The following is a 16,786-nucleotide window of genomic DNA, read 5'->3' as shown; positions in this document are numbered from 1 at the left end:
AGAAATTGTCGACAGCAAGTGTCAAAATGGCTGCCTGCTGAGATGGACAAAAAGGTGGATTTTACTGCTTAAAACTCATATTCCACAAATGCAATATTAATCAGAATGCCAAATTTCGACTAGTGGGTCTGTATAGAACATTTTTGGGTTGACTTCCAAAGTCTAAAGTTAATAGCATGTAATATTTGCTGGCAGAACCCTTACTTGCAATAACCGCATCAAGTCTTTGCCCCATTGACTTCACTAGACTGTTGCATTCTAAATTTGAAATGCTTTTCCAGGCCATTACTGCAGCCACTTTTGATTCTGTTTTTTTTCTGGAAGTTTCTCTCTTCAGGGTCCTCTTCAGGAGGTGAAATGCATGCTCCATTGGGTTTAGGTCTGGTGGCCAATCTAAGACTTTCCACTTTTCCCCCTGATGAAGTCCTTCGCAGAGCTGGGCATTCGCCTGTTTGATGGACTGGTCCGTCTATCCGCCTATGACGGATGGCCATTTTGTAGGCATTAAAGAGGGGAGCGGGGGCTTGCGATACACAAATGCAAACGGAAGCATTTCTTAAAATGATAGGTGGACCGGCTTATAGGCAATTACTTTTTGCTCCAGCTGGACAAAAAGGCGGAGAGACGGACAGCGGAAGGGTACCCTGGCTACAGGCAGAAGGCGATAAACAGACCGTGAAATTTTTATAAAATGCCCAGCTCTGGTCCTTTGTTGTGTTGGCAGTGTGTTTTGGGTCATTGGCTTTTGCACAATGACACTTCTCCCTGTTAGTTTGGATGCATTTTCTTGTAAATTGCCACACAAAGTGGTTTTGTAGACTTCAGAGTTCATTCTGCTGCTACCTTCATCAACGCACATGGTTGCTGTCATGGATAGAAACGTCTTCATTGAAGGAAGTGCATGATATGCTGTTTTCTGCTCTACTGTATCTGGCTGAACTCAGAAAGAAGAAAAAGGAAAGTTAATAGAGTACATGCTGGTTGGCTTTAACTCTGATCATGATCGGGACGGACTGCCTTTATGGAGAAAATCATAATTTTTCAAGAATCCTTGTTAGATTCGTGAAGAAAAAGTAAAGACGTTACACAGAAAATTTGTCCAACCTCTAGACAAAATATAAGCACTTTGTTGGCATCACATGATTTCTGTCGCAATGCTTAAATCACGAGGGCAGCGTTGCTATGCTGGACAGCAGTGTTAGGCAGTGGCGTGCGCAGACATTTTGGGGGGCAAGTGCTCCAGGAAAAAAGGCAGTTATGCGCATAGGGAAAACCTTATAGGAGTGTAAATTAAACAAATAAATAAATATACATTACATACTCCTTTTCTTGTTCCCTTTTCAGCCTCTCCTTTCCAGGCATTATGCTACAATTAGCAAATAAAGGTAATAATTAGTAACCACACATACCAAGGAATGAGAATTAATAAGATTGACTGTTGTCATTACAAGAAGGCAAATGGATATTTTTCACAGGCAATTGACATTTCCAAACATCCGGGCATTTCTGATATTCCCACAATGTAATTCAATGCAAATGCTTCCTCTACTCGGTGAAAAAAGACAGAAGACGTATGGTATTGCTTTTGCCTGAGACTAGCATAGAATCCAAGCAGATTGTTATAGTAGTCAAACAAACTTTCTAGCATTTTAAAGCCAAGTAATCCTCACAAATCATATTCAATCAAATGATCAAACAATGATGCAAAGTCCAATGCTTTTCACCGCACGGACTGCGCAGAGCTTGGCTTCTAGCTAATCAGGTGGCCAATGGGCCAATTTATGTTGAGATGCTTGTGCTGTACTTCACAAAAAAGTAATTACAGGTAGGGCAAACCATATAATTTCACTGGATTCATGTGTTACTAACACAGAGCTACCTGGATTGTGAAGCAGGGGAGGAGATGCCTGTGTGTTTCCCACTACTGTCCCTGACTGCAACAGAATGTCTTCCAGCCGCGTGTAACAATGGGTGTTACTAGGATTCTGACGTTTCTACAGATCCAAAAAGCTCTCTCCTGAAGCTATGATTACTCTGAAAGCACAAAAAGCTGATGTGGTCCACACATAGTTTTAGTCCGAAAGCAGATATTAATCCATTAAGTTCTGTTTCTGAACTAGAATGGTTGCCAGTAGACCTCAGCAGAGACTGAACAATCACATTTTGGATAAGGACCAAATTGTACACCTTCATACCTTTTGGCATCAGCTTTTGCCATTAAGATGCAGTCATTGTGCACCAAGTAATTAGGTAAAAGGTTTAAATATGCCGCAGTATTAATAAAAACAGAGAAAACACAGGCCTCACACCTCATGACTGATAAGGTAATTGTTGCCTGCTGACAGACCAACAATAGCATGGTAATTTACCACAGTTGATGACATTGGTCCACCGCTGCATCTACTGTGTCTATTTATTTTGCTCACTAAGCATACCATCCATCCGTGCTTATCTTCACAATCTGTAGGCTCACTGGGTCACTGTCAGTGTGTCAACTGCAAGATGGCACACAGGGCCTGCCAGGGCTGCCACGTGAGGCTTTGGGCTTGTGCTTTCTGACACCTCCGTCCGTTAGGCTTCAGGAAATGTTCATCCCTCCTCCCCTCCGCCTCCTATGCTCCCTTCACGTTCTCATTTCTATCTCCGCCTGTCCCCTGTTGGCGCTTCCTCCGGCAGAAGGCGAACAGCACATACTTAAAAGCCAAGGAGACGAACAAGATTATACTTTTATTTTCCCTCTGATTCCTGCCAGTTTATTTGTCTGTTTATCATTGTTTTTATTAGCGCGCTCTTTGCTTTTTGCCTCATTCTATCTTCAGTCTTATAATTCAAGCCTAGGAGCTTCAAATTTGTCATTCACATGATGATCCGTATGTAATAAATATATGGACCAGTGCGAATTGTTGCCATCATTTCTACTTAGAGAGTTCGGCATAGACTTGACACATCGTCAGTGCACGAATTAAACGAAATTCTTTTGCGTTAGCTCAGTATGTACCCTAAGGCAGTGGTCACCGAACTTTTTTTTTTTGCCGAGGTTCATAAAAGGCCATACCTTTTGTGGCAACCATTCACTGGCGGAGAGGGGGCTGGCTAATAAAAATGCTCCAACAACAAACGTCAATCCACTGTGTATATTTATGTATCTTTACAACCAGCGGCAGCACAATAATATTGGTAACATGCTTATGGGAAACAGGCATAATGCTTTAATATGGTCACTAAGGTAGCGCTTAAAGGTGCAATAGACACCACAGAACAAATATAAAGAGCATGAACGATATAAGTAACACAAAAATTGTCACTTTTGTAGATATAAAAATAAACGTAAAGCCACATTTTTATGTAACTAAAAGAGGTGGTCATTCCGTCTGCCCGATGGATTAGTCCATCTGTCCGTCACTGACGGGCGCCCGTTTTGCTGGCGTTAGAAGGGAAACTTAAAAAAAAAACTTAGACAGACTAAGCACAGACTGAAGTGGATTTTCACCATCACTAACCTGGTTAAGTCCGAACGGACTTTGCAGGCCCACACTCCATTTCAGAAGGTAGCAGTAATGCACCAAAAGTTGTTTTCCAACTGCTAAAAGACAGAAGAAAAAGAATAATGTCAAAAAACAAACAATAAGAAGAAAAAGAGGATACATTTAAAGAAAAAAACATTGGTACGTCATTTCAGTTTTCACAAGGACTAGGAAGCATTTTAATTCCCCCACCGTCCCTTTAATCAAATTGGTTCAGGTCATGGATGGATGGATTCATGGATTTTTCATCTGTTGGACCTTTTTCTTCTTACCGAGTGACGGACTGGCAGACATTTGATATTTACCGACGGAAGGGTGGTTAAAATAACATGACGATTATAGTGTGGTTCGGCTTGAAAAAAATGACGGATTGATGGATGATGGACGGGTACCCAGGCTGCTGACAGATGACGAATGACAGTCTGGCAAACTTTAGTAAAATGCCCAACTATGGTAACTCCTATATATTAGCGGCGTTGCCCTGGAATGCGCTAATATAAGAAAGCACCACAGAACATACCATTGCTTCCAAAGAAATCTATATTTTCTAATTAAAAAAACGTTTTTTAATATATTTATGCCAACCACGTATAGTAACAGACAAAACAATAAACTGTTCTTCCACTTTTTGTGAATCACTTTGTTTAGTGGTGTGCCATGACAATTTTTCTGATATTAGCTATGTGCCTTGGCATAATAAAGGTTGAGAAACACTGGTCTACCAAAGCTATGTATGCTGCATTTACATCAATGTCAAATGTCATTTCACCCTGCAGGAGTTCTCCATGCTGCGATTGGACGACGTGGCAGATCAGCGAGTCAACATCGTCGGGTTTTCTGTTTTCAACCAAACGCATCCATTCTTTGAGGACTTTGTGCTAAGCCTCAACCGCTCCTGGCAAGAGAACTGTGAACATGCTCCCTTCGCGGGCACCCCGGTTAGTCCACACAAACACGCACATAAACACATTCATGCACACAGACAGAGCTGTGCATTTTTACTAAAAGCTGAGTATGCGTTATTCGTCATGCGTCTGCAGCATGGGTACCATTCCATCGTCCTTCATTTTCCTTTATTTCCGAGGGGAAAAATATAGTACCCACCTATTAGCCGGTCCGCCTCTGATTTTAAACGGGCTTCCGTCAGCGTATCTAAACTAAAAAAAAAAAAAAACATCCAATCAGTGCGCGCTGTGTGCGGGGGCCCTCCCATCAGCGTACAGATTGGATGGTATGGTTGATTCTCCGACAAGGGCCACCAATCAGAAACAAGCAGTGCAGGGCAGAGCTCGATATAAGCATCGTGTCGATATTTGCGTTTCCAGTCAGACAAGCTGCTTGAAGGCAAAAACTTAAATCTGCTTGATTCCAGTCAGACAAGCGGAGCGCACATTGAAGACACACTAGAACGTTTCCAGATTGTGGTAGTCGGTGCACACTAAAGGCACGTACGGGCGACGAGGAACAATAGTGAGTTGTTGTTGCTTGGGGACACCCCATATTTGAACAGAAAGATTAACTCACTGCTTTCATAGCCTGGTCCATCACTCATATCTGTCCCCCAAGCAACAACAACTCACTATTGTTCCTCACTGCGCTCGGCCATCGAAGTCTTGCCGCAAAAAATAGACTAAAGACGAACGACAGATGAAAGAAGGAATAAATTTTAAATTTTACATTTCTTCCCGTCATTCGTCAACCGTCAGCAAAACAGGCATCCGTCATATAGCGGACCGGTCCGACACATAGACGGATTTCCCAGCTCTGCACACAGATGAATACATCCGTGTATGGTTGATTTACAAAGGCCAGACAGACCTATTTAAAGGCTAAATGCATTGCAACTCAAACTCGCCATCCCAAAACAAAGCGGCTCTATCAAAAGCAAATGCCAAATTATACAAGTATGACATTTATCCAGTTAACTGCTGTAATTGTAGCAAACATCTGAGCCGGTTGTTGTCCTGGCAGTGCCTTATTAAATTTATTGTGGTGTCTTCATTGACTTTGAGGAATTACAGAGTGCACAGTGTTGGCAGCTCACGGCCCAACATTTAAAATACAAAAAATACATGGTTTTGTACCTGTATTATATGGGAAAAGTTAACAATTGATTTTTGTATACAGGATGCCCCAAAGTCACACTAGACCTGCTTTATCCTATTTCATTTTAGGTGTCTTTCATTCTTGCGTTTGATTCCCTTGTCCATGGCTCGCCTATTTACATTGGAGCAGCGTTGTAAAATACAGTGCAGTCCTCTGGCTTTGCAACATTACATGCTCTAAGAGGTTGATGTTTTAATCACTGGCAGTACTAGCATGCTGTTTTGAGAAACTTAACATTGATAGCGTTAATTATACTACGAGCTTCTCAAACTAGGTTGGGACCTAAGTCGAGGACAGAAAAACTTCTTGCCAACGAAAAATTTGTAACGCTACTTTGTTGGCAGTTGGTGAGCCATGGGCATTGGAGCGTTCCTGGCACAGTGTTTCCATTTATAGTCAATGCAGTTCCGACGGTTGCGTGCCGGGCAGCGCGGATGAAGTTGTTGAAGCAAAATTGTTGCTTCTTCACCCATTTCGCTGAGGTTTTCAAATGTGAACTTTTCGTAGCGTCACACACAACCAATCAACTTCAATAATATACTCACTATGTCACACTCAGCAGTTAGTTGGTTAGAATTAGATTTCAGAGTGTTAAGACTGACAAACAAATCCAGGTCATGTCACCAATGTAGGAACGGAACACCTTCATCCTCCCGTGTGTGTGTGTGTGCGTGTGTTTAAAACGGATAGAGAGAGTGAGAGAGGTACACATACTGCATATACACATACTGTATATACATTGAGATGGCTAGTGCTGCGACAGTCAAAATGAATTCTGTCAAAGAAAATGTTTATACTCATAGTTTATATAGTTTGGTGATGGAGTCTGAATCAATCAAATGTGTTGTATTTTTGGATATTCCTTCCCCTCGAGCCTTACGAAGCCTCTATGTAGTTACTCAGCTGTAGACTTTAAAAAAATTGAAGCATTCATATTTATTGCTGGTGTCCTGTCGAGTAGGAAAGTTCACAAAACAAATATGTGCGTATAATATGAAAAGATTTAGTGTTTAATATTGAGCGTTCTCGAAGCAAATCAAATTGTTTCTGCTGTGCGGTTTGTACTGTCAAGTACTTAGTTGGAAGCCAATAGAACAGTCGATTCATGAGCAAATCTGTAATTGAACTGAATGAGTGCAGATGATGAGACGTCGCTCAACAATTTGCCCCCCTCTGTTGCTCACAAGCTGGCTGCTGAAAGAGGCCAATAAGCACAGCGTGATAAAAAGCTGTACAGTTGCTCTCACAGCAGGTTGTTTGAATACTTCTCACCTCGCAGCATCGCGTAATTTAAACTTGCATCTTGAAGCTGTGTATTGCCACTCTCGGTTGAAGTTTAATGTCAAACTAAACATCAAACAAAGACAAATACACCAACAACCACTTAGCTTTGCCTTGGGCAAGACAACTTTCCTTATTCCAAACAATGTAACGCCATAGATTTATTGGCATTGAAGTTGTGCTGTTATAACCCTTCAAGCAACAGATATCTGAGCACAGATGGTGGAGCAACTCATGTAGACAGATAATAGCAATACTCACAGGCATTAATTGCTTATCCTCTGCGAGGAACGACTAACATGACTGCTGCTTTCTGAGGAGTGACTATCTCCATGTGCTGTATATCTGGATGTCAGGATTATACTAACTCAAGGGGGCTGAGGTGCGCAGGAGGAGCAGCAAAATGTCCATTGAATTCAAGCAAAAAATGTGGCATACTGGTTTAATGCTTTACATTGTATTTGATTATGTCATTGCTGTATTTATTTGTACAATGCCCGACAGTGCTATTTTTCTTATTTAAAAAAAAAAGAATAATTTTGTTGTCTTTTTGTGGATAGGCTAGAACAGATGAGTGGCATTTCCATTCATTTTAATTGAAAAAGAGGATTTCAGGTTATTTGTATAGCACAATGCATGTACTAGACTGCTTTACATAAAACTTTAAACTGTTAAACTTCTGAAAGAGAAGCAAAATATTTTTAAGACATTACAAAAAAATCACAATAAAATCATCTAAAATAAGTTCCTAAAAATGACCAAGCATCAATAAAAGGTATCATGCAAATGGGTATTAAAACAAGACAATAAAGGATAGACTCACCAGAATGCTGCAGTAAATCACTTTTTTTTTCAGCCTTGATTAAATGAACTGACAGTTTGAGCAGACCTCAGATATTCAAGGATGTTCCACAGGTGAGGAGCATAGTAACTAAATCCTGCTTCACTTTGTTTAGTGCTGGTTCTGGTTCTGGGAACACACAAGAGAACTGTCCCAGACAACCTGATGGGTCTGGATGCTTCGTAGGGTACTAGTACATTGGCAGTATTTTGGTCCTAGACCGTTTAGAGATTTATTGACCAGCAGCAAGATTTTGAAATGCATTGAATCACAGGAAGATAATGTAGTCATTTGAGGACAGATGTCATGTGGTCCGGCTTCCTGTTGTTTGTAAGGATTCTGGCGGCACCATTTTGGATCAGCTGCATTTGTCTGATTTCTTTTATTAAGACCTGTCAGGACACCATTCTAACCTACTGCAAATAAAAGCATGAACACGTTTTCTGTGTCTTGTTGAGAGAGAAAATTGTTTAATGGAGCTGCTTTTAGGTGGTAATGGCCAGATTTAATAATAGGTTGTTGCTGTTAAAATTCAGGTCTGATTCAATAGTTAGACTAGGATTTCTGGCTTGATTTGTAGCTTTCAATGACATATAGTCAAGGTGAACACTGATCTCGGACATTTTATTTTTGGAGCCAAAATCAATCACTTCTCTCTTGTCTGGATTGAGCTGGGGAAAATTCTAATCCATCCACTCATTCATTTGATGAAAACACTTACTCAAAGGGGAAGTCAACCACAAAATACTTGTTCCAAGATTATGTTCTATGTAGGCCAACTAGTTAAAACAAGGCATTCTGATTAATATTCCGTTTGTGGAATATGAGTTAAGCAGCAAAATCCACCTGTTTTTGTCCATCTCAGGGGGCGGCCATTTTGCCACTTGCTTGTCGACTGAAAATGACATCACGATTGCTCAAGGCTCAGTTAACGACCAATCATGGCTCATCTCCAGAAAACAAGTGAGCCATGAGTGGTCGTTACTTGAGCCCTGAGCAATTGTGATGTCATTTTCATGCGACAGAAGTGACTCCTAGGATGACTAAAAACGGGTGGATTTTGCTGCTTAACTCATATTCCACAAACACAATATTAATCAGAATGCCATGTAGTGAAGGCGCATAGAACATATTAGTGCAAATACTTTTTTGGGGGTGTTTGGGGCCCTTTAAAGACGACGTAAAACCAGAATATGTTGTATGCAGGCCCACTAGTTGAAACATTGCATTCTGATAAATATTATGTTTGTAGAATAAGACTTAATCCACTCGTTTTAGCCATCTCTGGGAGCGGCTATTTTGTCACTTCTGTCGACTGAAAATGACATCGAAGTTGCTCAGAGTATTATGGGTACAGGTATGTTTGTAATGATGAAGCAGGCAAAAGAAACTCAACACCGACAGTAGCTACTAATAGAAAAGAGTCGACTGTAATGAAAAATACTGTTGAAGCATCCATTTCAAATGTTGCCATTACAATGTGACTTAATCTGTTCCAACTCCAATAATATCGCCATATGTCCAACCTAAAAAGCATCCAGCCATGCTTCTCATATTTCCACAGGCTTTTTGTGGGTTCCACGTCACTCTTAATGTGCAATCCGCCAATTAGGAAGTTATGAAACACATCACGGTTTTGCAGTTTAATGACCCTTTGGTAGCTTTGTCGCCACACAATAGCCTGTATCATTACCCGTCACAACATCAACATTGTAACTCTTTGAGGGCTTTCTCTATGGGATCAGCAAGGTGCAGCTGTCGTGAAGATGAGGCCGTTTGGACGTCAGAACTGAGAAAAGAGTAAGATGGATGCTGCTCTTTTGAGAGAAGACAAGAAACATTGTATCTGAGAAAAAGTGATGCTGGCAACACATCACAGTGGGTCTGACGTGGAAGCTGATCTACTGTAGATGAATAGATGAATTTAACACACGCACTGTGATTTATCAAAACTGAAATGAATTGTGCTAGCTGATTTTGTGCTTTTAAATAGCGTGTCAAAGAGATAGAGTGGTGCCAGCACAGTGTAAGTTAAATGAGAGCTTGTTTAAACATTTTTGACATAGTGATTAACTATCCAGCAATTACATTTTGGAGCTTCTGAGTTATATAAGGGCTGACGATATTGGATCAAAAAAGAAAAAATACTGTATGGACATGGTTCAAAAGACAGATACAGTCTCATCAAAGATGTACCATGAAGTGAATACCAATCTCATAACTTGCATATTCGTAGTGCCTGACTGAGTATTGACTGACATTGGGACCCTTCTTGCTTGCCATACTGTGTGACATAAACATGACACTACACAATGCCACACACACACACACAGAAAAAAAATCCTTTGAAAAATGCTCTGAACTCTTGCACGCTAACATTGACATATGAGTCAGGTAAACTTGCACAGTGCGCACATAACATTCTTTCAGTAAAGTCGTTGCATATTAGACTGCCCATCATATTATTGTATTAGTAATGAAAAAAAAATCAACACTAATATTGCTTAACACAAAAATAGCTACTATGATAAAATCAATAAAAATTGCTTATTTTTAGAGCTCCGTACCTCAAGCTTCTTGGTGGGTGGACACTGATTTAGACTTCTGCTTCTGAGCATGCGGCATTTCAGTGCCCGATTCAAATGGCATGACTAATTCAAATGTTCCACAGTGACCACACAAATCCGGGTTAACAAGCTGTCGGTCTGTTTCATGTGCAAAACCATCACCGCAGAGATGACAAGCTAGGTTGCGGTTTCCTCGTGTACGATCACCCTTGCAAAATAGTCTTACGAATACAAACTGGTCCGTCATCCCGGGAGAGCTTGAAGCTTGTCTGAAGTTCTGTATACACTTGATCTCACCATGAAAAGAGAAGAAATAAAACTGAATGTTGTGCTGATCTATCTTACTTAGAAGATTTCAACCCTCTCATATCAGTGTTAAGTTGCCATTTTCACACCTCTTTCCATCTGTTCGAGTGAGTGAACACGAAATTTAGGATCTTAGTAAAGGATCACAAAGTAAGTAAATCACGCCCCCACCAACAGTGAGTGCAATCTATCAGAAGTGCAATTTAGTGGCTGCTATTTGGGATCTTTGTAAATCAGGAGCGTCTTTAATGATCAAGTGGAATCATCTCAGCCATGTTGAGCACTCACTGAATGGCAACTGCTCATGCTTCACTCAGAGTTTCCACTCTCTGAGTTTCTGGAGTTGGTGTGTTCATGCATACTGTAATACATCCACATCACTCTCTCTATCTTCCGCTTGCTCTTGTGCAGCTCTCCTCAGCTCTTCTTTTTGATGCGGTGTACGCGGTGGTGGCAGCGGTCCAGGAGCTGAACCGTAGCCAAAATGTAGGCGCCACTCAGCTCTCCTGCAAGTCCTCCAAAATCTGGGAGCACGGCACCAGCCTCATGAATTACCTGAGGATGGTAAGTTGGCCCCGGCAGGAATTCATGAAGAAAAAATATTAATTCAATGTGCCTTTATGAGAATGTTTATTTTGGCAGGGAGGGATATTTGTATGCCCATATAAATCAGGAATTGGGATTATAGCTATACGCAGATGCCCTTGAGAAGGTTCCAAAGGGGGTCAAAGTCAAACACTTTATCACCACTCTATTTATGGGTTTCCTTTTATAAGAATACCAAATGACAAGTTACTGTTCTTGGTGTCAATATTTTGTAGTTTTAAATTATTGTTATTATTTTTTTGATCAGAAAATGTAGTTAAAATACATATCTATATCTATACATAGCATGTTACACCCACTTAACATAGTGAAAGTGTTTTAAAAAAATAACAACAACTGAAAATTGCCTGTATAACGTTATTTCCATACCGAGTTGTTGACTGAGGAGGAAAAAACAGTAGCAAGTAGTCGGCTTGTCCCCTCCAGTATTTCCGATAATAATCGCTGATGAGAGCAAAGTGAGCCGGAGTCAAAGCAGAAGTCTTTAATGTGGTGCTATGTCTTTGTTGGACAGGTAGAGCTGGAGGGTCTAACAGGCCACATTGAATTCAACAGCAAAGGCCAACGCTCCAACTACGCCCTTGGGATCATGCAGAGCAGCAAGGATGGCCTAAGGCAGGTAAAGTGACCCCCAAGTCTTATCAAACTGATGCCAGTGCATCTCCATAACATGCTAATGCTACTTCACTTCACATTTGGATGGTTGCACAATATACCGTTTAATTTCCACTAATAGTGTGAATAAAATGAAATGAATGGAAATTACATTCTATTCCACCGCCCTAATAAGAAAAATAATATGCTATAGTATTGTACTTTATAGAAAACATACAATCAATATACAATTTTTTGTGTGCACCCTTGTCACCAGGGAGCAGTTCAGTACTTGTATAACAGTGAGTCTTAACCTTGTCCGAGGTACTGAACCCCACAGTTTCAGCCAAGCATTTGCCAAACCCTTTGTCATCAATAAGATTTCCTTTCCAATTCAAAACATAGTTGTATGTTTTATTAGTGCACGGAATGAACCACACATTGTTTTCACACAAAATCAAGGTTCAAAGAATAAAAATACCACAACATAACCTTCACACAAACAACAGAAACAACTTACTGAAGATTTACTGCCAGTCAATATGCCGTTTATGTCGCCTTGCAGAGACAAAGATGAAATATGCGGCTTCAACCGTCGCAAAGTTAGAACAAATGTTATGCAGCCAATGATGGTCAAACAAGCATGACGTCACAAATTATTTGAGTGGGATGAATCGTAACCATATAATAATTTTCAAGGAAGCTCTATGTACTTTGGTAGGGGCGCCTGATTTTGTTCGCAGCAGTTAAAATGGGCTCAACTCTTCTATTGGAGGAACAGCAATTATTTGTGGGCGTACGAGAACCCAATCATGTGGTTACTTCCACATTAGTGTGTCGTATGAGATCATCAGCTAATGAAGAAATTATGAATTTCTTAATTATTTTTTATTTATTAAATCTCTTAATTGGTCAGAAAAGTATTATTTTAGCTTTACAAAAATGACAAGGAAATGGCTTTTTTTTAACTTAAAAAAAAAAAAAAGAAAGTGACTTAGAGTTATTGCAGATGATCTCTGTGTCTTTGTTCTTGGGAGTATTCCAGACTGAGAAAGTAAATTTGAGATGAGATCATCACATAATTTTTGTAACAATTGTGCCTTGAAATGTTTTCAATATAAATATATGCATGAGCTCAGTATAAGATGGGAAACGCTAACTTAATCATTTAAATGGTAATAAGGTTGGTGCCATTGGTCAAAAGTAAGGCAATTTAATGCAAAATAGCCTCTGCTAATGCAAGGCAAAAACACACTATGTCAGTACTGTGTAGTTGCATTCGATGGTTGCACAAAATCAGGTTCTTGAAAAGTAGTATTCAGTTAGTGACTGCTGTGAACAAATGCCCCCTTTCTTACATAATAATGGGCCTCTTCCTCCTCATGTACTGTAAGGCATTTATTTCACATTATACATCATCTCGTAACAAGAGTCCCCCTGAGCTAAATGCCAGTGCTAGTAACCATGTCAGATGCATCATCATATTTATGGATGGGATTTGCCTGTATGCAGCTGAGAAATGAAAGTGAAACAGTTCAGTCATTGTGCCGGGAAGTGCATGCTTTACAGCAGTCGTAAGAATGTCCGTGATGTTATTGGAACATTCTTGGGAATACTTTGGAACGAGACAACAGCCTAAAATCCTAGACAGGCTGGGGAGAATCCGTTATGGGAGAAGCCATTGTTCAATTCTCTCCCATCCATCAACACCTTCTTAAAATGCACCGCTGGAGCCCCAGCAGTCACAGGCAGCTGAAATCTGAGATTGAAAGAAAGAGTGTATGCGAATAATGGATGGAAGGCAAAACTGGGACGTGAGATAGAAATCAGCTCTAGAATAACTATTTGGCGGTAAAGATGGGGTTAAAGGGTATCAAGATGAAGTATATTGCGTGTGTTTTATGGAATTTAATGATAGTGAGGTAACTTCAGGTTGTACTGTATTTGAAGCGCGATTGAATGAAAGATCACACTTAAATATGTTGAATGATGATGTTGTTGTTGCTACTTTCGGCTTGTCCCATCAAGTAGTCACTTGCGTGATTTGGCTAGGGCAGTTTTTGCACCAGATGGCTCTGAACTTAAATTAATATAATATATATTTTTTAAATTTTAAAAAAATTTAAAACTGAACTCTGAATTCCTCAAAGCGCTTGTATATTAATATTAAACTGTCAACTTGAATTTTTCACAACAGCTTTATTTTGAAGAACCTGCTTGAAGAAAATACAATAATGCAGCAGGTACTTAAAGCATGCTACTTAACGTCGATTGATGGCTTAACCTAGTGTTGTTTTTCTATTGGAAGAAAAATAAATATATGACAAACACAAAAGGACAGCTGCGATAGGCTCCAGCACGCCCGTGACCCTCATGACGATAAGTGGTTCAGATAATTGATGGATGGACAAAAGCTGCATTTGAGGCGGACCGAAGGAAAATGTATACCGTACCTAATCAAAAATACGAATTGGTCATTTGCTCTTTGGTTAACTTGTCGGCTCAATGTTAACATAAGACATTTTTTATTGGTTTACTTACTCACTCGCTGAGCGTCGGCGATATAGTTAGAGGCCCCACAAGAAGGTTGAAGACAGGACTCAATCAACTTTATTCTGTGTTTTCAGAGGGGTTTTATCATAGTGGAATTGCAACCTCCTTTTACCAGTAATATTTTATGATGTGTTGTACTGAGCAGAAAATGTGCCTTTTTTCTTATTTTTTCACTTTTGATCTCCGCCAAGTAGTGTTAATCGCCAAAGCTGGACATTTTACAAAAAATTGAGCGTCCGTTATTCGCCATCTGTTTGCAGGCCGGGTACTCTTCCGTCAATCTCATTTGCCTTTTTTCCAGGGGGTGGGGGTGGGGGTGGGAATAGTACCCACCTATAGGTCAGTCCGCCTCTGATTTTAAATGGGCTTTGTCAGCGATTCCGACTGCAAACTGGTAGCACCCCCTACCACTAGCGCAATAAATCTAAAGTAATCCAAAGAACAAGACTGTATGTATATGACTGGGTTGTGATATGAGCAAACTACACTTCATCTTGTGTAAGCTCCTTGTGTCAATGCTTGTGCATGCACGCATAAATATACTGTACAGACACATGTACACCCACACACACACACACACACACACACACACACAGGAGCCAATCGTATTACTTTCCTTTGTCCAACCCATTTGAATAGTTTAGTTATTCTTCCTCATTCAGAGTAAAGTACATCTTCTCTTCCACGCTGCCGTTTGGATGGATAATAAGTGATTACGGATGTCTTCCATTCTTATGTCCTCTTACACATGAGCGGCAGAGATGATGAATAGTGGCATTCGAAGTGCTCCGGTCAATGCTGAGGGTTTACTCTTCCTTTAAGACTTAATCTCCACTTTTCATTTTAAATCCTGATGCTTGATGTAAATCTGATGAATTTAATCCTGTGTTTTTGTGAATTGCCTGTCATTTCACTGTCTCGCCTGTCTCTGCAGCATGTGGGGGCGCTGTTGTCATTGCAAGGCTAGTGAGGCACCAATCTATTATAAGAATTGAAGGGTCACTCCGATCAACCGTTACTTTTTGCTTATGAAAAATGTCACTTGCTGCCTGAGTGTGTCCAAAATGTTATCTATTCAGTAGGGGTGTAATGGTTTTTGTATTCGTCCCGAACCGTCTCGGTACGGGCTTCACGGTGCACACATTCAAACGACAAATACGTCGGGGGGTACATCAACGCCTGGGACCAACCAACCGCCACATTTGTTGTTTTAAGAAGAGATAGACCAAAACAAATGTAGAAGAAAAATGGTGAGTGCGGGAGAAAGCATGGAGCTAGAGGAGCCGTCTGCACTATACAAATCAGCCGTTTGTGTAGTGTATTGTATATATAGTATAATTACGAACATTTCAGCTTCCGTACAGTGGCGATGGAGTGCAAGGCTGCGAGGGGTGGAGCAAACAAGAACTGTGTGTCGGCGTTGTTGGACCTCCGTTCGGTATGTTGCAGGCAACACTTCAAACATGCTAGTACCGGTGGTAGAAAAAAGAAACCCGCTCAACACCAACAACTTAGCCCCGCTACTTTTAAGCAGTGAAAAAGTGAAAGCAGACAGAGCCAACGATATTCGAAATTACTGAAGCAATTGGCATATACGTAGCAACATCTATGCGCCCATATGGTTTAGTCGAGGAGACGGGCTTCAAACGTTTATTAAATATGCTGGAGCCCCGTTACAATGTTCCATTCCGGGCGCATATTAGCAAGACCGCATTTCCTGTCATATACAATTGCACAAGAGCTGTGGTGGAGCATGAGCTGTCTTCTGCTGCGCCCTAACTCTTAGAACAAAGTTAAAAGTTACTAGTTGGCAAGTGCTACTTGACTTTATCTGCAACCTCATTCTTTCCATACAAGAAAGTGGGGTTTCCTTTGTTTAATTATTATTATTATTATTAGTAGTAGTAGTAGTAGTATTGTTATTATTATTATTAATGAACATCCCTAATGCGTAAGTTTTTATTCTATTTTGTGCTTTGATAACAGGAAATGTTTTTTGGTTTATAGAAAATTGAATTGTAACTTGCTCTCTGTTAAAACTAAAAAAAAAAAAAAACAACTAGTCTTATGCATTTGAGACTTATTGCTGTACCGAACCGTGACCTCATACTGAGGTACGTACCGAACCGTGACGTTTGTGAACTGTTACATCCCTACTATTCAGACATCAGCCTTTATTAACCTTGTCTGTGTATCCGTTCGTCCCCTCTCTTTAATCTGGCACCAGTCCAGTCTAACATCAGGCGAATGTCATGGTGTCATATGCGATAATTTCAAGCAGAAGTCTGTTTCGTTCATGTGGAAAGGCATGTGGGGAGGGGAGGTTGACAGCATGGGGGTGTTGTTTGTTTTTGTTGACTAACACCTCATGCACCACATACTGATGCCTTGGGGCTCTCTGGGCTAAA

The 16,786-nt window shown here is 40.5% G+C and overlaps 1 protein-coding gene across 2 annotated transcripts in view; it reads left to right on the top strand.

Moving 5' to 3' along the window:
• grik4 (glutamate receptor, ionotropic, kainate 4) overlaps positions 1-16,786 on the top strand; it is a 351,164-nt gene that overhangs the window by 266,884 nt on the left and 67,494 nt on the right. For both annotated transcript variants that reach the window (XM_086035775.1, XM_086035774.1), the window contains exons 9-11: positions 4,301-4,462; positions 11,037-11,189; positions 11,746-11,850. In XM_086035775.1, coding sequence (XP_085891901.1) covers positions 4,301-4,462; positions 11,037-11,189; positions 11,746-11,850 — 420 coding nt within the window. The remainder of the gene's footprint in view (positions 1-4,300; positions 4,463-11,036; positions 11,190-11,745; positions 11,851-16,786) is intronic.

This window comes from Filicampus tigris, chromosome 7, assembly GCF_054856515.1.
Source record: "Filicampus tigris isolate MCC_2025a chromosome 7, RoL_Ftig_1.0, whole genome shotgun sequence".
Taxonomy (NCBI): domain Eukaryota; kingdom Metazoa; phylum Chordata; class Actinopteri; order Syngnathiformes; family Syngnathidae; genus Filicampus; species Filicampus tigris.
The sequence above is the reverse complement of the archived record's forward strand: the minus strand, read 5'-3'. Positions and strand labels throughout refer to the sequence as shown.